This window comes from Triturus cristatus, chromosome 5_2, assembly GCF_964204655.1.
Source record: "Triturus cristatus chromosome 5_2, aTriCri1.1, whole genome shotgun sequence".
Classification (NCBI taxonomy): domain Eukaryota; kingdom Metazoa; phylum Chordata; class Amphibia; order Caudata; family Salamandridae; genus Triturus; species Triturus cristatus.
In genome coordinates, this window is record NC_140588.1 from 340,738,945 (window position 1) to 340,763,847 (window position 24,903).

The window sequence follows — 24,903 nt, forward strand, 5'->3', positions numbered from 1 at the left end:
TGGTTGAGAGGGCAAATCGCATGGTTAAGGCTGCTTTAGAATTAGCATTAGCAAATAGGTTGGATGTCGAGGAAGTGGTCTCGGACTTGGTGTTGGCATTCCGCACCATGGAGCATGCTGCCACCAAATTGATTCCATTTTGTGTAAGGAGATGGAGGAGACCTACTACCAAAGTTCTTCCATCTTGGATTAGAAATTTGATTGAAGAGAAAAGTTTGGCAGAGAGTTTTGAAGTTCTGGACTATGAAAAGAGTAAGGGAAGCATTCATCCTGGTGACTGGGTCAACGTGCGTTCAGGATGCATTCAGAGTGGATTGAGTAAGTTCCATGCGCCCTTTCAGGTTAAAGGAGTGCATCAGTGCACATAGTCCTAGTCAATGGAGAGAGATGAAACCTCTATAGAGTGGTGAAGTATGCACTTCTGAAAGTGAGAAGGGAAAACAAAGGGTGAAAAAGTGTTAACGGCAATGATGAGTGCAGTGGGTACATGTTGTTGCGAGATCACCAGATAGTGAGTGGCACGAGATCGTGTGACACTCTGCAGACTCCTGGACCAAGGGAGGACAATCTGGATGGAGGCAGAATGTGTAACGATGCTGCTGGTATGATACGAATGCCCAGAATCCAGAGAACCCCAAGAGTCAGGAGACCTCAGAGTTATTTGCAAGAGTATGCAAGATGATTTTAACTATATTATTCACATACCATTTGGTGTCAAGAGGAAAAAAAGAAATCTAAGTTATCTTCAATAGTATGTTTTGTTTTAGCAACTTCCTATTCACTTTAAATTGTTTGTCTTTAGGTTTAAATTTTTAAATATTCCTCTCGCTCGTGTTTATTAACTTATCGGTTGCTTATATCTATTTTGTTACTCTATGGCGCCATTTTGGATAGGGAAGACTGGTAGTCACCTTTGCGTCGCAGCGCTCCAGCTCGCAGGTGGTCCCCGAGCAGAGGCAATCATCTAGGAAGCCTTTAAAAGGCGCCATTCAGGTCTGTCAATCATCCTAAGCTGCTCATTCTTAAGCGTAGTGTCAGACTGTACTTTTAAATATTACCTGTTATCCATTTGCTTTATGTTAATTTAGCGCAGTTCTCCCTTGATTTTATCTCCCCTCTTCCTTGCACTTTAAATTGGCTCCTCACCGCTGCTTAAGCGGGTTATCCCCAGCGCGTTAGGCGCCCGGAATTGTGTTTTGCTTAGGCGCCATTTTGGATAGGGAAGACTGGTAGTCACCTTGGCGTCGCAGCGCTCCAGCTCGCAGGTGGTCCCCGAGCAGAGCCCTATATATCCCTGCTATGCTGACGCGCAGCGTGATCGCGCAGCGTGTTCGCCGTACTCCCGCCGGAGTCACGCCAGAGTCCAGCCCGTCTGCGCCCGTCCGCGCTAAGGACGGGCTGGATGGTGCCAGGGTAGATGACATCGCACCGGAGAAACCGAGGTTAGTATATACGAGGCAGGACTTTGCCGCTTTAAAACCGTCCATACTCCCTTGCCATCATGGGTATGCACCTGAGGGACTTTTGACATCTCCCACCTGTCTCTGTTTCGGCTCTCCTGTCCTAGGAGCGTCTCCATCAGCTGTGGTTCAGAGGCCCAAATTCGACTCTAGGGTGAGGAGTAACACGGGTTTCCTTTTAAATGCGAGGTCCTTGATTAAAAATAACCTAGCTTTTAAGGATTTCGTATTGTCCAGGGTCCCGGACTGGGTCTTCATAACTGAAACCTGGGCAAAGGATTCCTCAGGTCCTGATCTTGTGGAGGCAGTTCCAGATGGCTATACTCTAGTGAGAATGGATAGAGTGGGCCGGATGGGGGGAGGGATTGGCATCCTTCACAGGGACCATCTGTCCTGTCACATCACCCCTCTAGACGATTATCAGGAGTCCTTCCAGGCTCTCCAATTTTCTATTAATGAGGCATATGGAACGCCGTTTAAGGGCCTCCTCATTTACAGACCCCCAGCGAGCAAAACAGACTTTTGCAGTCAAATGCTCAAGATCTTAGAACCATACTTCGGCTGTGACCATCTCACCGTTTTGGGGGATGTAAATTTCCATTTAGAGAAGGTGGACTCGTCCGAAACCCAATCTCTTTTGGATACCTTCTCTGGGTGTGGGCTGACACAGCTAGTCAGAGGACCTACCCATTCGGCTGGTCATACGCTCGATGGGGTTTTCTCTAACGACACTCGGTTGGTCACTGAATTACCCCTTCCCCTCTCATGGTCCGACCATTATGCAATTCCCTTGGTCTTAACGACCTCCCTGTCCAGCTATAGGGGCAATAAGCCTAGTAAGTTTGAACAAAGACGTAATCTAAAAAAGCTAACTAATAACTTACTCGCTCCCAAACTTGCAGGGCTATCGATTACCCCTGGGGAGGATGTAACATCGGCAGTGGAGAGGTTGGAGAACGGGGTCATAATAGCCCTTGACGAACTTGCACCGGCCACCTTGTGCTACTCTGCCAGAAGAACTCCCTCGGCCCCTTGGTTCTCCGAACCACTAAGACTGCTCAGGCAGGGACTACGGCGACAGGAACGTCGTTGGCGGTCTAGTGGGCACTCGTGTGAGAGGGACAGACATAAAACTCTCTTGAGGATTTATAAGAAGGAGGTAATTAAAATCAAACAAGAATATTTCACCTCTCTTACTGCTTCACTCTCCTCACCCAAAGATCTTTTTAAAATCGTGGACACGCTCATCTCACTAAAGATGCCAGATCCTGTGGTAAGCTCACAACAGTTGTGTAATGATATTGCACAATTTTTCAACACCAAGATTGTTGATATCCACTCAGCATTGGAGCTACAAAGGGTGACTCTTTCCACCTCCACAGATTGTTCTTGGTCATATTTATCTGAGGAGGTGTCCTCTGGAAGTCTGTCCAGTTTTCCTTCTCTTTCCCTACTGGATCTTGAAGTTCTCCTGGCTAAGGTTAGGTCGGGTTCCCCCTTAGACCCCTGCGCCCCCTTAAACTTTTTAAACAGTGTAAAGACTGTCTTCTCCCACCCTTATTGGGTGTGATGAATGGGGCAATGAAGGAAGGGACCTTCCCCCCTCAGTGGAAGAAAGCGGTGGTCAAGCCTCTCTTAAAGAAACCCACTCTTGACCCAGGTGTGCTTAAGAACTTTCGCCCCATCTCGTTGCTCCCAGCTCCTGCCAAGATGCTGGAAATCCACCTTAATAAGCATCTTGTTGACTTTCTGGAAGCCCATGATAAGTTGGACCATTCGCAGCATGGCTTTAGGAGAGAACACAGTACCGAATCTGCCCTTACCATCGTGCTTGACACCATTCGCACCAGGGTCGATAAGGGACTGACCACTCTTCTCATCCTTTTGGATCTCTCGGCTGCCTTTGATACCCTGTCTCCCTCAGTATTAACATCAAGGCTGAGGGAGATAGGGGTCAAGGGCGCGGCCCTTAGTCTGCTGGTATCCTTCCTTAATCAGAGGGAACAGAGAGTAAAGCTGGGGGAGTTCCTGTCTCCATCCCTTCCTGTGCTCTGTGGGGTCCCTCAGGGGTCGGCATTAAGTCCGACCCTTTTCAACATCTATGTCACCCCACTGGCCAGGCTTATCAGATCTTTCGGGATGGAGGTAATTTCCTATGCTGACGACACTCAGATTCTGCTGTCTTTTACCCAACCTACTATCCTGGCTGCCTCCAATTTTAAAAACTGTATGAAGGCAGTCGATCAATGGATGGTTTGTAATTCATTGAAACTCAATGGAGAAAAGACAGAGATTCTGGTGTTCGGGGGAAAGGAGGATCTTTGGTCGGCTGATTGGTGGCCGTCCTCTATGGGGGTGTGCCCCATTCCGTCGTCCCTGGCTAAAAACCTAGGTGTTTTGATTGATCCCCTTTTGAGGATGGATCAACAGGTAAAGAGGACCATCTCCACCTGTTGGGGCCTGATAAACATCCTACGGAGGATCAGGCACTATTTGTCTTTTCAGGCCAGGAAACAAATTGTCCTGGCATTGATTGGTTCCAGACTAGATTATTGTAATGCTCTTTATCTGGGCATCAATAATGGCCTGGTGACCCGTCTTCAAATGGTGCAGAATGCTGCCGCTAGACTGGTCCTCGACCTGCCCAAACGGGCCTCGGCTCATACGGCAAGAAGGACCTTACACTGGCTCCCTATTGAGGCCAGGATATCTTTCAAGTCCCTGACTCTGATTTATAGAGCCTTGGCATCTAATCGGTCGGGTGGCGTGAGGGATTTGCTGGTCCCCTACACACCCCCTAGAACTCTCCGTTCGTCAAATAAGCTCTTGCTTCTAGTGCCTAGGATACGTAAAGCTAAGTGGGGAGGTAGAGCTTTTTCAACTCTCGCCCCTAGGCAGTGGAACTCCGTGCCCTTGGAGATAAGATCTCTTCCCTCGGCGCTGGCTTTTAGGAAGGCCCTTAAGACATGGCTTTTTGCCAAGGCCTACGCTTAGATATGATCTGCTTTACTATTTGAATTGTTTTTGGTTAGGCGCCTTGACGCCTTCGGGCTAAGTAGCGCGTTTATAAGTTTCTTTTCATTCATTATTATATTTATGATTAGCTTGTGGTGTAAAAGACGGGAGATATTTTGTGCTCTACTCCAAGCACTTCTAGCCATGTATTTGTAATATAAGCCATGTATATCTATGCAAGGTTGGAATGTTGATGGTTTGGTTCCGTTATGGTGCTGTTGAGGGGGTTCCTGACAGTGGCAGTTACCATGACAGTGGCAGTTACCACTGACTGGAGATGGAAGCACGACGCATGGAGAGCTGTATCTACAATAAACGTACTGCCCAATACCCAGAGTCTGGAGACTCCCAGGTTATAGCATTATCCCAGTCTTCCCAGTCTCAGAGCAAACTATGGAGAAGCCTGAAAAGAGCACACATTGAGAATCATAGTATCAAACTAAGACCCCACTGAGGCATAGTGAAGGGAGTAGGGGATAACGCATGTGAAATCCTTTTAGAAAACCGCACCACAATGGGTGATTTGAATAATGAGGGCTGATCAAGTAAACAAAGGAAGCCCGAAAGGGCCTCTAAGTAACCCATAACAGTTCCCACAGCAAAACTTCGACGAGCAAGAGCACACACACTCTAGTCTGTAGAGGGTCAACCTGCTTCTTCTCACATCAGGTGACCAACTTGGATTAGCAGCTTAAATCAATTGGATCAGTTGAAGGGTGGCAGGAAGCAAAAATTACAGCAACCACCTCAGATGCTAAACCAAGGCACCCAGTTAGTTCTGCTTGAACACAAAACATGAAGATGTAAAATTGCGGTGGTTTAAGTCCAGCACTCTGCCTGGCTGCTGGGACAGCAGATCCTCCAAAAGAGGAAGACGAAATACAGGACAGATGTACAGGGTCAGCATTTTGGAGTAGCAGAAACTTTTATCCCATTCAAGAGCCACGTGTATCAACTGAAGGTGTAATGCGACTCTAGCCTCCCCTGAGAAGGAAAAAACACTGTAGAAAACACTTGACTAAATGTGTTTTTATAGGTAGCAAATAAGTCTATTGAGTCTTCTCCAAATTGGTAAGTTACCCAGTGCCATCTCCAGGGGAAGGACACCACTGGTGACTGGCAGGATGAAGTCTGCTGAGCTAGTCTGCCCTAATATTGAGGGATTCCACTAGGTGACTGACCAGCAGGGACATTCCGTTAAATGCCATTCGTCGGCAAAGCTTCAGAGCCTGGAGGTCAAGGCCCATTCTGTCCTACTTGTTGTAGTACCCCATGACAGTGGTGCTATCACTATATATCTACCCAGGATGGCTCCCAGCTCCAGAACATTTATGGGGTGGCACTACTCCAGCTGAGAACAGAGACCTCATCTCCACCTTATCCAGATGACCTCCCTAGCGCAGTGATCCACATTGGTCCCAACCTTAAAATCTAGAGAGGGCAAGGAAAAAAGCTTGTCTGTCACCCACCACTAACGGTCTTAATACGGATTCTATCTGAAAGGCTTTCTCAGTCATGGGCCCACTGTAGCCGTAAATGCAAATGAAGGGTCCACCTGGGTCAATGGGTGTAAGGCACCAGCAGCATGCAGGATTCCGAGAGCCAAAGCAGCCTCAGAATCAAGGTCAGAACTGATGCTCCCTGCCCAAATCATCATGACCATAGCCTGAAATCCCAGACTTGTTTTAGGGTTGGGAAGGCCCTGAGGGTTACCTGTCTAGAAAAGCTCGATAAAATAAGTTGATTGTCTTAGCCGGAGCTGGATTTTTGGCTTGATGAAAAACCATCAGAATTGATACAGTTGTCGGAAGGTGGTTTGGGACAAGCTGCAATGTGCCCACCTTCAGCAGCCAGGCAATGAGGTATCAGCATACCTGTATCCAGGACCTACGAATATGCACCACAACCACCAATATCAACTTTAGAAATAACCACGGGGCAGATACAAGGCCAAAGGGCAGTAGCGTAAATTGGAGGTGGTGTGAAAATACTGCAAAGCAGAAATTCTTCTTCTGCTATCGGCACACGAACGTATGAGTCTTGCAGGTTCAGCGACACCATAGACCCATTGGTATCGAAGACCTGCAGAACCTGAACTAGTGGCATCATTTTACATTTCTTCTTTTTGAGGAGTTCGCGGAGGATGGGGGGGGGGGGGGGGGTTAATTTTAAATAAAAAAACTTACCTTCGGCAGTCCGGTCCCGCGTTGAGTCGTCCTCACAGGAAGCAGCCGCAGGCAGCCTCCCTCTTCAGCGTTTTGATTGGCTGGGACGCTGACCGCACAGGTGTCAATGGGGAGGCCGTTTTCTACATGTAGGCAGCCTACATGGAGAAAGGGCAGTGCGTGCATGACTGGTTTGAACAGTCAGCGTCCACAACATTGGGCTTGCGACTCCTCCCCTGGACTCCAGCAGACCCGCCCACCCACCCGCTAACCAACCAACACTTCTTCTGCTTTCTCGCACTGCGAGAAAGCAGTGGGGCGACGCTCCTCCGCCCACATGGAGGAGTCGCCCCTAAATATACTGCCAAGGACGTCATTTAGGGGTCGCTGCTGCGACCCCTGTCATGCCCCTTGTGACCACAGGCACTGCCTTTGCGACCCCTGGCATCAGCAGTGGCAAATTCAGTGGCAGGAAAATTAATAGAATGTATTCACGTCTTTATTTTACCTGTAAATAATATTTTTTGTATATGTCAAAAATTAAATGTTTACTGTCAACTTGATTGTTTCTCTACACATTGAGATTTGAAAATAGATACGTACATGTTTTCACTGATTGAGATCTTGTAAAAAGCAACAAATTTTCTTTTGAAAAGGAGAAAATGATTAACTTATACAAAATGAAAAGAAGATTAATAAAATGTAATGCCTTTTGTACAACTTTTGAAAGACTAATTATTGTGGAACAGCCCTGTTGTTGAGCCTTTTGTAGGCAACCAGTAAAATGATATAGGTCTGACAGGAGTATCTTCTCATAGGAACAGAAGCAGCTCGTCCTTACGGATGTCGTTAGGGGCTTCACTCACCTGTTTTTTTGTACGTTTCGTGTTATACTAATAGTGAATGATATTACATTATAGCCCATTAGTTTAACAAAACAATGGAACACAAATAGTTGGAATAGGGCTTACCCTGGCAGCTGAGGTAAGTAAGAACATGCTTTTAAATATATGTATGTTGTGTGTGTGCTTGCTGTTTTGAGTGTATTTGTGTAAGAGTGTGTGAGTGAGATTGTGTGTATGTGTGAATCTGTGTGCATGTGTGGGCAGAGTGTGTGAATGCGTGTGTATGTATAAGCAAATGTATGTGAGTGAAAGTGAAGGTCAAGGGGCATGTAGAGTCACTTCCGCTACACCTGGCCTTTTGGTGAATGAACGTCCGTGTATGCCGCCCACTCTCTTTTCCAATATAAACCCTGGTATCCAGGGCCTTTACACAACAGAAATTAAGGTTCAGCAAGTCAGGGGGAAAGGTCACTCAACGCCCAAACCCTGCGAGTGCGAGGCTAATCCTACTTGGAAAGCACTCTCGGCACTCGACTCCGAAGGGCTCGAACGAGCACACGCACAGCTGCGCTCCTGCGTTGGGATGAAAGCCGAGCGTCACCACTCCTCTCAGCGCTGAATTGGCGCGCTTTGTGAGATACAGAACAAATGCCATTGCCAGAGTGGTGTCAATAAAGATCATTTACCTCAAATTATAAAGCAGAACGTCCTAAAGACTTGGGCAGTTTAAGTAGGGATAGGAACCGCTGGCCAACAAATACTGTCAACAGGAAAGGCTATATATAATAATAACCCAAAATAAACCTCTTATCTGATGGAAATAATCTGGTGGGGAATATGTCAACTCATGGTTTGACTGACACCGCACTAGATCATATCAAGCAGTTTCCCCACGGATTCCGACACGGAGCACACAGTATCATGCTTGGGTGAAAACAGATCGCTGTAAAACGTTCCTAAGCCCCGGGTATGTGTACTTGCCGTTTCGACAACTGTGTCAGGCAGCGCCCCCCAGCCCTCACCTCCCTTTGTCAACTTGCCACCGCTGCTCCACAGTGTATCACTTACTCATCGCCGCGGCCGCCGTCCTCTGCGTCACAGGGCTCGTCTTGGTCCAGAACTCGGATCCCCAAGGACTGGACGGCTCTCATCAAAATAGCCCCCATCGCCTCCACGGACAGCTTCTCGAGGACGATCACCCGGCACCGGCTCAGCAGGGCGGTGTTGACCTGGAAGGAAGGGTTTTCCGTGGTCGCCCCGATCAGAGTCACGGTGCCGCACTCCACATGTGGAAGGAAGGTGTCCTGAGGATGGGAGGGAGAGAGAACCAGATGCACGTTGAAGACGACCCTGAGCATCGCTTGTGAGTACAATTCTAGGAGGCTTCCTGCACTCTATCACAATCTATGCTTTGCACTAGGACGTCAACCAAACTCACATGCAGAGGAGAAACGGTTCCTTAATGGGCATGAGTGATTCATGGGGTATGGTAAAGGTAAACACCTGTAGGTTTCTCAAAAGACTTGTAAGAGGTGATTGGAAGCTGGCCGACTGCATTTCTAAAGCGCCCACTACCTCCGATGGGTCTCTCGGCGCTAGCCTTAATCAACCTAATTACCAAGTACACCGAAGTAGGTATGGAAATACGGATTTCAGTCACTTGGCATCATCTTACTGAATCTTTCAAAGCTTTTCATTGTTACTCGTTTATATAAATTAAATTATCAATGAATGACAATGTTCGTATTTTGAAATGGCAGTTGCACAGTAGTGTTATTGCATGTGAGAAAATTATGTCATACAATATAGAAATTTACTCTCATAGGCTTACAATTACTTTCTGGCAAACATTTTGCCTTTTTGGAATTATCAACGAATTTCATAACTGTTCCTGAAAACCTGTGGTTGAATACATTTCTGCACACGGATGCCATAATGAAATACATTTGTACTGTTTTCCCATAGGAAAACTGGTTACTGCTCACACGCAAACAAAATTACCAACCACCCCAGCCCCTCAATTTGGGAGTAAATCTCCGATCATTTGCGGGGCAGAAATGTGTCTGCTGAAAGTCCATGAATATCACTTAACTTGTGAGTGAGACAGGAAGGAGTAAATCTCCGATTATTTTCAGTGCAGTCGCGTGCTTGCTGAAAAGTCAATGAATCACAAATACACGAATACCTATTACTTTGTAGGCGTTCCCTACTTTGACATAAGTTCCACTGTAAAAAGTCTGTCATACTGGTACAACGAGAGTAAACCCATTTGTAATTTCATGGCCTCTGACTCAGTAAAGTGAATATGTGCATAAATTAGATTTTATCACTTCAGAGTAACTCGGGATACATTTAAGAATTGGACCCGAAGCATCACTTTAATAAAGCCTTGCACACCAATATGTATTTTCACCAGTTCATACTTCTTTTTTAACTTTAAACTTACGGACGTAGGCCATTTAATTAGCCGTAGGCATCAGTCGGTTATTAAGGCTAAATGAATCTAGATGTGGTCTCCCTACATATAGTTTTTACAAATTAACATTAACATACTTCACACTTTTAGTTACAAGACAAACTAAATCTACTGCACGAATAATAATAAAAACTATAGAGGCTAGAAAAAAACAACTAATTCAGCTCGGGGGTGTGAGGCCCAAAACGTTTCATCAGCATTTTCTTTAGAGACCAATAATAACGTATTTCCAGCAGCTTTAGATGTGTTCCTAAATACCCATTCTGGTTAATTTGTTAATTTTTTGGGGTGAACTTATGCGTAACCTAAAAACAGAAAGACTAACAATGCAGTTTTTATGGTCTGGCTTGAATGCGCAGCTATCGCAAGACAATTATGTGAGAATGACCAGGAGACGGGCTTTGACTCTGCCACATGTAAGGGTCTAGGAATACATGTTTTGATTGGGCAGAAGCTGTGTGCTTCCACAAAAAAGTGCTTGCCCTCCACAAAGCTGTGATCATTTTGTTTATTTATCCAGCTGCCTGAGCTAAAAAACTTTCAGGGGCACACTCATGAAATTGTAATGCTATTAAAGCCTCTTAGATATTTAGATAATTTATGCTGTTTTTCTCTGGCAGCAGCAGCACAGATGGGATGAGGGCATTCTTCAACCTACATGCATTTGTAGGTTGGGCTTGACAGTCCCAACAGACAAGTGTCCTTTTAATCTACACCAATATTAATCTAATTTTTTTTGCTTCCACACAAATACATATACATGCCTATGCTATCTACTTGATATTTTCACATTACTAACAACATTGCTTTAAAGCCAGACCTATTGACATTGCCAATGCTTGTTGGCTTTTCTGCAGACTTTTGATTTGCATGCAAAAGCTTTTGAGAGAGATGTTCTCTGGTACACGGAGCGAGAAACTATCATGCCTATACCTGGGATGGGTAAAAAAGTGCTAACTATGCAGCATGACCCTGCATGTGTCCTGTTCCGGACTGCTGCAAGTGACCAAGAATAGTCCTCTCTCTTCAGACAGAGCACCATCATATACTAATTTATTGGAAAGCTCAAGCATTTGAATTAACTGCAGGCCATGAACTAAAAAGCTCGACTAACATTTGAATTAACTGGAGGCCATGAACTAAAAAGCTCGACTAACACAGGTTGTTGAAGTTAATCTTCCGGCTTTGGGGTTTCACTATATAACAGACACATGTTTAGGAATCAATCTAACTGCAAAGGAGAGTGCATTAGGAACCGACATTTTGAGGCACTACTGAGGAAACTACTACCCTCTGAAGATGTGGCAGCATCTTCCATCTACTCTTATTGGACGTAAAGGGGAGTAAAATGTTTATGCGCCCACGTTTTCTATATTTTTGTGTAAGGCCATGTACACACTGTATACATTTCAAACAATTGATAACTGCTGTACCCAAATTCCCTCACTGATGATGTGGGGTGGGGAGGGAGATGTAAACAGTAGTCTTCAATAACTTACTAGCAGGATGCATATTTCAGGGTGCACCTCACCAAAACTGACACCTCATCCACCATGCCTCTACTACTGAGAGCAATGGCCACTGGTAAAATAGAGTGATAGGACATTAAATGATAATGCTTACCATTCCCTCTCACACATTCACCGTGTGCGTGCCATCCATAGTGGGGACACACAGCATAAGGTACACTTCCCTCCTTTCCTCATCATATACGGACATTAGAAAAGTGGCCCAGCAGTTAACACAGTAAGCAAGTGGCTGTGACTAGTACAGTATTATGTTAAACTACCAGCTTTCAGAATTTATTAAGAAAGCTTTAGGAAGCAGGTCTACACAATCTATGAGTTTTTCCCTTTCTGATACAATGATTCATTTCATTTTCATTCAGGATTGTATTAAGCATCTTAGAAGTTTAACCCTCTGACTTACCTAAGAGTCAAGCCCAAGGCTTTGCAGAAATCTCCATTTCTAGGCAGATATTTCCTACACGTATTATGTGGCACAACTGTGGGACATTTCTTAAAGAGACTGACAAGTGGGTAGAGAATGTGAGGAGTATGGTTTAGGTGTGGCAGTTCGGGTTGAACTGTTCCCATGAGGCACAGGGTCAAGACTGATTTGCATATGGCCAGGTCTAAACTGGGGTGGCATGGTGTGCAGAAGAATGATGGATTTAACCCAGATCTCTTGACTGGGGGTGAATGTTTTGATTTGTTCTGCATTCTATCCATCAATTGGGTGTCTTTTGCTTTCTCGCCCTAAGTGCGCCAGGTATGCCCAGACGTGGGTCCTGGGCTCACTGTGCCACTGGAATCAATCTATCCTGGCTGAAGAGGGGTGAAACCCCGAAACCGGTCATAGGATGCTTGTTTCCGGTCCAGGGAGGACCTGGCTTAGCAGTTCGGGCTGAACTGTTCCCATGAGGCACAGGGTCAAGAGTGATTTGCATATGGCCCGGTCTAAACTGGGGTGGCATGGTGAGCAAAAGAATGATGGATTTAACCCAGATCGCTTGCCTGTGGGTGAATGTTTTGAGTTGTTCTGCATTCCATCCATCAATTGTGTGCCTTTAGGTGTGACTGGGGACAAGCACCAATTACATTCTGTAAAGTAATTTTATGAGTCTAGGATATAACAAATGTCCTACATCCCAATTCTAAAAACACCTGAAACTGGCATCATGCATTCCTTCATAACACTACAAATCCTCAGGTCTGTAATACTGATATGTGTTCCCTGTAACAAGTTACGTTTGGATGTCAACTCTCACTAGGGGAGAGATCCCTTTAAGGACGAATACCCTCACTCACCATAGGTGACATGCTTCATCATTTGGGTATCTCCTCCCAGTGGAAAACCGAGTTCCACTGAAGGCTACAACTTCCTCACTGTGAGGAAGGAGCTCGGGATGTTTTAATGTTGAAGCTGCTACACTCTCGGGGATCCTAAAGTCCCATGATGATCGGGATTTGGTGAAAAAATTGCAGCGTAAAAGAAAAAAATGATTTAAAACTACCTAGCGAAAGCAAAAATGATCCAACTTTATTCGCTTGCTACCACTGGTATAGTTTAAAAAGCAGTGCAAACAGCAGTATGGAAATAGACTGCTGGATTATGACACATGGTCAACATGTTTCAGCCCCAGTGATCTAATTGAGTATCTGGGCTTTCGTCAGGACCATAGAAATGGAAATGGTCCTGACGAAAGCCCAGATACTCAGTTAGATCACTGGGGCTGAAACATGTTGACCGTGTGTCATAATCCAGCAGTCTATTTCCATACTGACCTTGATGGTGTCAGATGTTTAAATACCACCAATGTGTACACATAATGGTCAAGAAACGTGGGTCACTGGGGATAACCTTCTAATCTCTCTTTCCTGAGTGACCAAGACCAACCTCTACATTTAATAATTGTGTACATACATTAGACACTGTATTTGACTGAATTATACACCATTAAGGCTAAATTGATGTAAAGTCCAATCTTTATCAGTTTCTGTAAAATCTAATCGGGACTATCCAGCCCCCATTCAACTATGGTTCATGTTCAACGATGAATATATAGATTGTGGTCCTTTAAAGTTTTGAGGTAAACCGAACACGTCTTCATGCTAGACGCATTAATTAAATTGTATTTAAGTGTAAATCTATCTGGAGATAAACGAGCAGCACCTTAATGTGATAACTGCATGAACTATCTCATGGATTTTTCACTAGAAGGACTGATGTACTTATGTAGTGGGAAAGTTGTGATTTATGAAGACCATACACATGCTTTTGTGAATAATGGGAACAGGAGTTAACAATGTTTCACGGATATACTTAGAGTATCTTAATTTCTCTCAAGTCACTTTGCATCTCTTTTACCAATTAACAACTGCATATACTTTTTCTGTTCAGAAGTATTCATTTCTCCTTAGTTGAAGGAAGAAGCCACATTCCTAGAAAGGAGAACTTGCAACCAGTTTACACTAAGATGCAGCAGTACCAAAGTGCTTGAAGAAATCTGGCTGAAGGGGAATTTTTCATACGAAGAGCTACAGTTCCAAAGCATGTTGAGCAAACTTTAAAATGTGTAAATGAAAAGCGGAGGATATGGACGAGAAGTTGAATGCAGATGTCCATGCAGTTTTATAAAGGTTTTGTTTGGCACACTCCTATCGGATGTATTGCAGGCAGACACTATTAAATGACTGTGGTATTCAGATTATGATTTATCTGCTTACGTGCCCAAAATCTCACTAATTCAAATGAGTGTTTAATTGTAAAGACTGTTTGCAAAAAATTAGGAAAAGGGTATATTGGCTAATGCAAATATTTTAAAGGGGGGGAAGCATGCCTGGTAAGAGATGGTCTAAATTTAGGAGTACTGCAGGGGAACAGATAAAAAAACTACAAGTAGGTGTTTGTCAGTGGACTTGAATGCTCCTAGACTCCGGGTGGTCATTTTCCATCATTTTGATGAGGTGGATATGAAAATTTTGGTTGAAGAAAGGTGATTCTATAAGTGCCAGACGTTAGATAATGGGCTGTCCAATTTCTCTGACAGGATAATTTGAGCCTGAATTGGTGGTCGAGCGTAAGAAGAAAGGTTATTGTAAACAAAGAAGGAGATGGCCATCTTTAGGAAGTAGCTGTGCCTAACTTTCAATCCTACTGGTCTTTAGGGACTCTGTGAAAGGATTGAATTAGTGGACTGCGGGGAGACTTGATGGTTCTGAAAGTGTATAACTAAGTCGGGCTGCTTCAAAGGTTTCAATTACAAGATTGAAGCTAGCAAGGGGCCAATTTATGTGACAGAGGAGGTGCAAAACGTCTCAGACCAAGGAGGGGAGTGTTAGTGAAATTAAACAGATTATGCGGTATTTGATTCTTTAAACAGTTGATTTCTTTTGTCGCTCAATATTAAACCGGCATCATCACCCTTCCAAAAACGTTAGAGAAATTATCACAGTCCTGGGAAACACAAGGACCTTCACTATACCAATTCTTTCATTAACCTATCCTCATGTGAGACTAAAGTCTGAGGCAAAGGGATACATCAGTATTGCAAAATCGTCCAGGACATTAAAGTTCTTCAAAATGCAGTTGGTATGGTGGCATTTGCTCCAATATGCCAGATGTATTTAAACAATTTCTTTAGTGGGGCTTGTAGAAGGGAGTTTATTTGAATAAGATACCAGGGTGTTTGAGAAACACGGAGCCGCGGAAGGGACGTTTGTAGCAGGTAGAACCACTACGCTTCGTGCCATTGAGCACAGGGTCCCCTCCGTTTCCTTCACAGGCTCATGATACCATTGGCTTCTTTTTAGTAAATTGAATTTGAAGTTATCACCTTGTTCCAGGCCAAGTACCATAGTAGGCACATTAGGCTTTATTCTACACATAATATTATTTGTGTTTGGGCAGTATTACACTGTCGCATGTGAGTAGGATAGGGATCTGTGCACCCGTCCTGAAGAAGCTTTATGCTTCGAAACATGTCGACGCACACAGGAGGTTATGTACATTAACTGCACGAAACCTCCACCACACCTTTTTTAACAATACCAGCACGGAGGTATATTAAAATTCCTTTTAGCCCTCACATGCCAGGTATTTTTTAACACTCACTTACCATTCAATTCTGACCCTACCTCTCACTACCCTCACACACCACACATAGCGATTACATCAGTGCTCCCGCGTATTCGCTGGTTAGTAGCACGCCGCGTTCCGTTAGAGGGACGCGAAGACCCCTATGATGAAGCATGACACCACGGGCCCTTTTGGTGTGTGAGGGGTATTTAAAGAACACTATGTGCTTCCCACCATTGTAGGAAACACATCTCATCTCAGGCCTTTCACTTATCTTACATGGGTGGATTCTCTAAGTTTATTAACTATAGATGGGGAGATTGAATCCGCCTCTTGTGTCCGTGTGGACACGTTCCCTCTCTTAATATATATGGTGTTTGAGAAACAGAACACAGATGATGGTTGACAGAACGGTTCTTCAATAATTTTTGATGGCATTACAGTTGCAGTGATAAGGTTACCAAAAAGGGGTATTGCGTTCCGGTTGGGAGCAATGTGTACGAGGCTTAAAGAGTTAATACTTTCAAGTCTGTGAGAATGCACCCTTTTATTAAAAAAACAAACCAAAAAAAAAAAATACTCCCTGACAACCCTGTAAATAATCAATCTATCTCCATATTGCCATATTTAGCTAAACTCCTGGAAAAAGTTGGCAGTACCCTGCTCCAAAATTGTCCTAGAAAGTGATGATTTGCTTGTGGACTCCCAAGCCAGGTTTAGAACTGGCAGGAGTTCTGAACTAGTAATCAAATCAACTTTTGATGACATCCAGATGGATGATGGTGGAGACTCCGGAGTAGTACTCCTATTAGATCCCAATGCAGCCTTCAATAGCATTGATCACAAACTCTTGTACAACGTCCACAGAGTCACACAATATCAGACAATACCATTTAACAGATCAAATCATTTAATAATTTACTATAAACAAAGTGCAGAACGAAGAGCGGTTCCTTCTTACCCACCACAAACCCTTCTGTTGGCAAGTCCCTTAGGACTCCACCCGATCACCATTGTAATTCAATCTTTATATGAAACCTTGGGCAACAACCTTTCAACAATTTAATGTCATTTCTATTTATATGCTGAAGACACTTCATCATAATCCTTAAGGATGATCTTTTTAAGCCATTACTCTGGTTTAGCCCCCACCCTTAACGCGATTAGCTCATGGATGAATGATCATTTTCTATATTTAAATCCATCAAACTCTGAACTAATGCCCAACTACTGGGAATCTTCCCTTTGGGGAATGCTAATAGGAAGTTATTCCGATCCAGTGACCTCTATGGGTAACATGGTTATGTTACTAGCTGCTTAATCAAGCTTATAACAAATTTGTGGCCATCAATAAATCTTGCTGCCATAAACTATGCATTCTGCATCACTTTTTTCACATTTCTAACCTTCTACCATAAAATTATTGTTTCCAACACAATCATCCAATCATGAATGGGCTACTGAAATTCAGTCTTTCTGCATTTACTCAATATCATTAAAAAAAATCCCAAAAGCTCTTAAACTTGTCAAATATTTAGAAAAAACTTATCATGTGACTAGCCATTCATACCAACATTTGTTACCTATACGGCCAAGAATAGTTTTCAAGTCAGCATGTATGATGCATAAAAAGGTATTAAATTGTTAAGGAATCCTACCAATATGCCCCTTCCTAACATTTAAGATTTAGCTTTCATCTTCTCTTCAAAAGTTCCCCACGCAAAGAATGCATTATGTGATGGCCGAGCCTTCCTTATACAAAATGCGCTTCACTGGAACCACCACCCACTTAGTCCGAGACCACCTTGTTTAAATTCAAGCAAGCGCAAAAACTTGACTATTCACTAACTAGGTTTCCCCCCATCCTACTGCCATATGCAAAGACAGATCCTTCACAGCGCCAAGAAACTCCTCCAGAGCACATGTCACAATGAATAAGTATACTTCCAATAAAAATGATTAGTTTGTGCATAGGTTTGTTCAAAAGGGGACAAGAGTGCACTTTGGTATTTGTCTCACATAGCTAAAGAGGTGTGGAGTTACTTATTTTAACTTACAAAAGTGCTTTTTTGCAACAGCATTGGCCAGAAAGCTAAATTCTTATTGCGTGGTGTATGGCTTTTAATGTACCCAGGGAGCATGAACCATTGAGCAATAACATTTTTGTTTTTGTAGGGAAGGTCAAACTTCAATCAAACATACGGATAACGTTGATTGCCTTCATTAGACAAAGAATAGTGTCAGTGATAGGGTAAATGTACATACAAATCTCCTTCATGTCACTGACAGTTCGTGAATTCTATAAGACCCTAAATGTATCTATTCAACGCTTATCACACGTATGCAAGATTTGGCGCGAGATCTCATAAAGATGACGTATGCAAGTCGCTGTGGGAATGATGCAATTTGGAGTTATGATGGAATGAAAATCTTTTTTTTTTTTTTTTTAAATGTTCATCATTTTTTAATACGACATACATAACAACCGATCGATAGATAAGGTTGCAAAGACAGACTAGGTTCCAAAGATAGACAGATACAGTTGCAAATAGATTGATTGATCAGGAAATTGGAATAAACAGCAAAGCTAATTAGTAATATAACATTTAAAGGTCTATATAAGCATGATATAAAAGAGCACTGAAGGAAAACTAACATGCCATAGAAGCAGGGAAACAAAATAAATTGATTTAAAAGTAGAACTGTAATCTTCATTCAAAATGCATACTAACATGACATACAGGAGTGCAGTTATAAATGCACTTCATTGTTAAAGGATACCTTTAGAAAGAACAGTTTCAAATGGACACAATAGGGTATGCTGTGGTAGAAGAAGTCAGATAAACACACACAGGTCACTCCAAACCGAATTTACAACAGCATTGACAAGAGACAGAAATTGGTAAAGCTGGAATGTGCCCTGTGTGAACAGCTGGTAGAAAGTGTCCTGCTATTCAATCAAGATATACACAAAAAGCCTCCACTAAAGTAATAAAGCGGAAAAAAGCACTGAAAATGAAGAGAACTACCTTTTGGGTGTGGATGTGCTCCTTGCGAAAGAGCAAAATGCAGTCACTCAAAGTGAAGTCAGTCAGTCAGTGGTTGAAGTAGGCGGACCCACTACACCATATTGTATGCTGTTGTGGGCACATGCAAAATGGGAATGACACAACAACAGTCCAATGGGTGAAGAGAGTTGCATGAAAGCCTGTTTAAGTATAGTATACATAGAATATTAATAAAAATCAAAAGGGCTTGGCTTTTGCCGGACCCAAAAATGAACAGAACCAAGAAGTGAGGCAGGTTGTGGAAGCACAGAATAAAGAGAAATGAGGCACTGGAGAACAGTTAATCGTTGCACAGATTTTTCATTACTGTCTTGGAGAGGACTGGACACACAAATCTTATGCCTTTCAAGTATGTTTCTAATGCGGACACACTTACTCCACAACTAACCAAAACCGAAGCAACACTTGAGAAGCTGAAATCACAAAGCATAAGAACTATCTTTCATGGTCTAACATAGAACTGTGACCTGGATTTTACTCAACATGCCATGTCTGATAACACACTGAGAAACACTGTCTTAGCCAATGAGGCTTTCAAGAAAACCTAAATGATAAGGATTTTTCATAGACACTCTAAGAAGAGAGACCAAGGGAGCATAGATAGGACAGAGGAGAGGGCATAAACATATGTCAAGCACCAAGAAGCAAAAATTAGCATTGGCACTGCCAACAGGTCTGGTTTCTGAGGAATGTTGTATGGTAATGTGAAGCATTACAATTGAATATCAGGGGAATACATATGTATTAGTGTGGAAGCAAAGAAGAACCGTAGAATATCATTGGTATATGTTAAAAGGTCAAGTGCCAGCTGCACTGTCAAGTCAGACCTAAAAATCCACATAGCTTAATAACTACCCTCCTCCCAACAGTGCTGCTGCCCGAGAAAAAAACAAAAACACCACATGTTATTTAGTTATCCAAGACACTTTAATAGCATTCCAATGCCATTTGTGTGCCCCTGAAAGTTCAAGCTCAGGCTGCTGGACATAAAAACAAAATGATCACAGCTGTGTGGAGGGCAAATACAGTTTGTGGAAGCATACAACTTCAGCCCAATCAAAACATGTACTCTTGGCTCCCAACATGTTGGTGGAGCAAAAACCGCTCTAGTGATGGTAACATAACTATCTGGCAACAGCTGCACTGTCAAGTCAGGCCATAAAAATCACATTCGGTGAGAGCAAAAACTGCACAATGAGGAAAGTCAAACAGGTAGCAACTGAGACGGTCAGTGAAGGATCTCCATTTCGCTCTGTAACCACGTATGCCTCTAGCCACGGACCCTTTTTGACCAGTGGGAAATGTCAAATCATCCTGAAGTTTGTTTATTTTAGTTTTATATACAAATTGGCCCCCTGCCTAGCTTTTGAGACCAGACGAGTGCTTTACAAAGAATATTTTTAATGCAGCAAGAACATCTCAAACCAGAGGTGACCTACACATAAGAGCAGATGTGTGGGTTTCAGATATAATTGGATTAAATAACAGGTTCTTATCTGAGGAAGGGCTCCTTAGAGAGCTGAGAAACAACTGAGACAGTGCAAAGCACGCTTGATCTTCAGATTATGCAAGGGCTGCATTAGATTGCAGAGTTACTCGTTACAATGCGCACGCTTACATCCTGAAGTAAGAGGTGATGGGGATATGGTCAAAATTACATGAAGACAGCTATACTGTAGCAGTTGTGAATCGAGCTCTTAGGCAGTTCAATACCTGTTGTGATTTGTTGAATCGATGAATTTCATCCACAAACAAAATAGTTTTCCTCTTGAAGAGCTTCTGTTCGTTCTGCGCTTGCTTGATAACTTCCCGGACATCATTCGTTGATGCGCTTGTTGCCGACAAGGTCACAAACCTTGTGTTGTACTTCTTGCTGTTTTTGGCTATGATGTGTGCTAATGTAGTCTGAAACAGAAGACAGACATTTGCAGAGGTTACTTGCCTGGGATTGAACAACTATAAATTAAGACAATGAGAATGATGTTGTCATTACCCACTGTGTTAGATTAAATTTCTGCTAACAGCTCTTCCAGTGACACACACATCATTCAAGGCTTCTGAGAAAAAGAAATCTAATTTAGATTATCAGAGGGTTGGCACCTCCACAGAGCTACTCACCTGGGTGATGGTGTCAGCGGGGCCTGAACGCAGGAAATCATGAAATAGGTTTAAAATATCCATTGACTTGCTATGAAAAAGGTCTTTTTATACCTTATAAACAACTACATTATGCAAACCATACAGAAATAAATCTATTCTGGGTCATATACATTTCAGAACGTAGCAATAAAGATGGGAATTAGTTTTAAAGTTCATTACACTTTCAAACTAATAAAAATCGTCTAAGGTACTCCTCCTCTTATTGGCTCCATTGTCTTTCTGGCTTACTTCCCCGATGGGGGTGGGGTAGTGGGTGTGAAGAGAAAGCCCACTAGACATCAGGGAATTATTAACAAAATAATACATTTGGTGGGGCATGCAATAACACCAGGCCGTGCAACCAAGCCCCTAAAAGACTCCACAGAAGGTCCACAAGATCCATTAGTGGGAATGGGGCTGGGGGTAAGGGGGTCTAGATCGGGCTCCCTACCTAAAGCTCCAGCAGTTTTTCTACAATTAATCTGGGTGGAGGGGGTGCAGAAAGTCCACTTAAAGCCAAGAATATATGAAAAAATAAAAATAAAGAGTGGGATCCGGGCCTGTTCTGCCATTAGGTTTCACCCCCACGCCTAAAGCCCCAACTGTCTTTCTCCCTCCCTGAGGCCTACAGCATACCTATTCCCATGGCAAACAAGAGGAAGTATATATTCCTATGGGAGCAGTTTAGGCAAACAGGTTAACAGAGAGAGGGTAGATTCCAATTTCCTCGTACTTGCCATGATGAATAGCTGCACTGTTCATGTTCTGGGTCAGTCTGCAACCTGAGAATCCACACAACCCTGGGGACTCCTGAAACCTAGAGAACTGAGAGGAATATAGGCTGGTGTAGGGTACGTGGTCCAGAGCACATTCACTTCTGCAGAATACCCTGCAAACATCAAATTATGGGTCAAAAAGGCAATTTTTGCCATATTTATGTGGGCACTTCCACCTAAAGGACAAAGTCTTACCACCTTGCATTCCCAGACTTCTCCCCACTGAAGCGCTGCCCCAGCCACCTGTGTGGGTGGACCGGATACATGAGAACACAAAAAGAGCTAGTGACTAACCTACGGGGAAATAGCCATTCTTTGGGAGCTCTATAAGCATATTGTTGTGTTTCAAATCGTACAAAACCAGAGAAATTCAGCAGTATTAGTTGCCTAAGTTAACTAAAACTTTTCCCCCTCCAATGCACTGCTCATGACCTCACATATTCCATCACTCATGACATGGTCACTGACGACATCTCAAATGACATCACAGTCGCACACCCCTCACTCACCCACCCACAGAGGTAGTCAGACTACAAATCACTCACCCATACAGAATCTCACATACCCACTCACACACCCATGCAAACTACTTCGACATCAACTGAACAGACTGAAATTCACACAACCAGTCACGCACCCACTGATTCCTCTATACAGGCACTCATACATGACTACCTGATACACTGCTGTAGGCAGCTGCATCCGGTGAACTGTTGGGCTGACGCTGGAGTCCAGACCATCTACCTGGGCCAGGACAACATGCCTGGGACTCCTCCTCCTCCTCCTCCTCCTGGGCCTCCTCCTCCTCCTCCTGGGCCTCCTCCTCCTCCTCCTGGGCCTCCTCCTCCTGGGCCTCCTCCTCCTGGGCCTCCTCCTCCTCCTGGGCCTCCTCCTCCTCCTGGGCCTCCTCCTCCTCCTGGGCCTCCTCCTCCTCCTGGGCCTCCTCCTGGGCCTCCCCCTCCCCCTCCCCCTCCTGGGCCGCCTCCTCCTTCTCCTCCTCCTGGGCCGCCTCCTCCTCCTCCTCCTCCTGGGCCTTCGCCTCCTCCTCCTCCTCCTCCTGGGCCTCCGCCTCCTCCTCCTCCTCCTGGGCCTCCGCCTCCTCCTCCTCCTCCTGGGCCTCCGCCTCCTCCTGGGCCTCCGCCTCCTCCTCCTGGGCCTCCTCCTCCTGGGCCTCCGCCTCCTCCTCCTGGGCCTCCGCCTCCTCCTCCTCCTCCTGGGCCTCCGCCTCCTCCTCCTGGGCCTCCTCCTCCTCCTCCTGGGCCGCCGCCTCCTCCTCCTCCTGGGCCTCCGCCTCCTCCTCCTCCTGGGTCTCCGCCTCCTCCTCCTCCTGGGCCTCCGCCTCTGCCGCCTCCTCCTCCTGGGCCTCCGCCTCCTCCTGGGCCTCCGCCTCCTCCTCCTGGGCCTCCGCCTCCTCCTCCTGGGCCTCCGCCTCCTCCTCCTGGGCCTCCGCCTCCTCCTCCTCCTCCTGGGCCTCCGCCGCCTCCTCCTCCTCCTGGGCCTCCGCCGCCTCCTCCTCCTCCTGGGCCTCCTCCTCCTCCTCCTGGGCCTCCTCCTCCTCCTCCTGGGCCTCCGCCTCCTCCTCCTGGGCCTCCGCCTCCTCCTCCTCCTCCTCCTCCTGGGCCGCCTCCTGGGCCGCCTCCTCCTCCTCCTCCTCCTGGGCCGCCTCCTCCTCCTGGGCCGCCTCCTCCTCCTCCTCCTGGGCCTCCTCCTCCTCCTCCTCCTCCTCCTCCTCCTCCTGGGCATCCTCCTCCTCCTCCTCCTCCTGGGCGGCCTCCTCCTCCTCCTCCTCCTCCTCCTCCTCCTCCTGGGCCTTCGCCTCCTCCTGGGCCTCCGCCTCCTCCTCCTCCTCCTCCTGGGCCTCCGCCTCCTCCTGGGCCTCCGCCTCCTCCTCCTGGGCCTCCTCCTCCTCCTCCTGGGCCGCCGCCTCCTCCTCCTCCTGGGCCTCCGCCTCCTCCTCCTCCTGGGCCTCCGCCTCCTCCTGGGTCTCCGCCTCCTCCTCCTCCTGGGCCTCCGCCTCTGCCGCCTCCTCCTCCTGGGCCTCCGCCTCCTCCTGGGCCTCCGCCTCCTCCTCCTGGGCCTCCGCCTCCTCCTCCTGGGCCTCCGCCTCCTCCTCCTGGGCCTCCGCCTCCTCCTCCTGGGCCTCCGCCTCCTCCTCCTGGGCCTCCGCCGCCTCCTCCTCCTCCTGGGCCTCCTCCTCCTCCTCCTGGGCCTCCTCCTCCTCCTCCTGGGCCGCCTCCTCCTCCTCCTGGGCCGCCTCCTCCTCCTCCTGGGCCTCCGCCTCCTCCTCCTCCTCCTGGGCCGCCTCCTCCTCCTCCTGGGCCGCCTCCTCCTCCTCCTCCTGGGCAGCCTCCTCCTCCTCCTCCTGGGCCTCCTCCTCCTCCTCCTCCTCCTCCTCCTCCTGGGCATCCTCCTCCTCCTCCTCCTGGGCGGCCTCCTCCTCCTCCTCCTCCTCCTCCTCCTCCTCCTGGGCAGCCTCCTCCTCCTCCTGGGCAGCCTCCTCCTCCTCCTGGGCAGCCTCCTCCTGGGCAGCCTCCTCCTCCTCCTGGGCAGCCTCCTCCTCCTCCTCCTCCTGGGCATCCTCCTCCTCCTCCTCCTGGGCATCCTCCTCCTCCTGGGCGGCCTCCTCCTCCTCCTCCTCCTGGGCAGCCTCCTCCTCCTCCTGGGCAGCCTCCTCCTCCTCCTGGGCAGCCTCCTCCTCCTCCTCCTCCTCCTCCTCCTCCTCCTGAGCAGCCTCCTCCTCCTCCTCCTCCTGAGCAGCCTCCTCCTCCTCCTCCTCCTGGGCAGCCTCCTCCTCCTCCTCCTCCTGGGCCTCCTCCTCCGCCTCCTGGGCCTCCTCCTCTGCCTCCTCCTCCTGGGTCTCCTCCTCCTCCTCCTGGGCCTCCTCCTCCTCCTCCTCCAGGGCCTCCTCCTCCTCCTCCTCCAGGGCCTCCTCCTCCTCCTCCTCCAGGGCCTCCTCCTCCTCCAGGGCCTCCTCCTCCTCCTGGGCAGCCTCCTCCTCCTCCTGGGCAGCCTCCTCCTCCTCCTCCTCCTCCTCCTCCTGAGCAGCCTCCTCCTCCTCCTCCTCCTCCTCCTGAGCAGCCTCCTCCTCCTCCTCCTCCTGGGCCGCCTCCTCCTCCTCCTGGGCCGCCGCCTCCTCCTCCTCCTGGGCCGCCTCCTCCTCCTCCTCCTCCTGGGCCGCCTCCTCCTCCTCCTCCTGGGCCGCCTCCTCCTCCTCCTCCTGGGCCGCCTCCTCCTCCTCCTCCTGGGCCGCCTCCTCCTCCTCCTCCTGGGCCGCCTCCTCCTCCTCCTCCTGGGCCTCCTCCTCCTCCTCCTCCTCCTCCTCCTCCTCCTGGGCCTCCTCCTCCTCCTCCTGGGCCTCCTCCTCCTCCTCCTCCTGGGC

The 24,903-nt window shown here is 46.6% G+C and overlaps 1 protein-coding gene across 3 annotated transcripts in view; it reads right to left on the reverse strand.

Annotated features, from left to right (window-relative positions):
* Nucleotides 1–24,903, reverse strand: part of WRNIP1 (WRN helicase interacting protein 1) — a 320,975-nt gene that overhangs the window by 220,208 nt on the left and 75,864 nt on the right. For all 3 annotated transcript variants that reach the window (XM_085607137.1, XM_085607138.1, XM_085607139.1), the window contains exons 2-3: nucleotides 20,323–20,514; nucleotides 8,554–8,789 (exon numbers count right to left, since the gene is read on the reverse strand). In XM_085607137.1, the coding sequence (XP_085463263.1) occupies nucleotides 8,554–8,789; nucleotides 20,323–20,514 (428 nt within the window). The remainder of the gene's footprint in view (nucleotides 1–8,553; nucleotides 8,790–20,322; nucleotides 20,515–24,903) is intronic.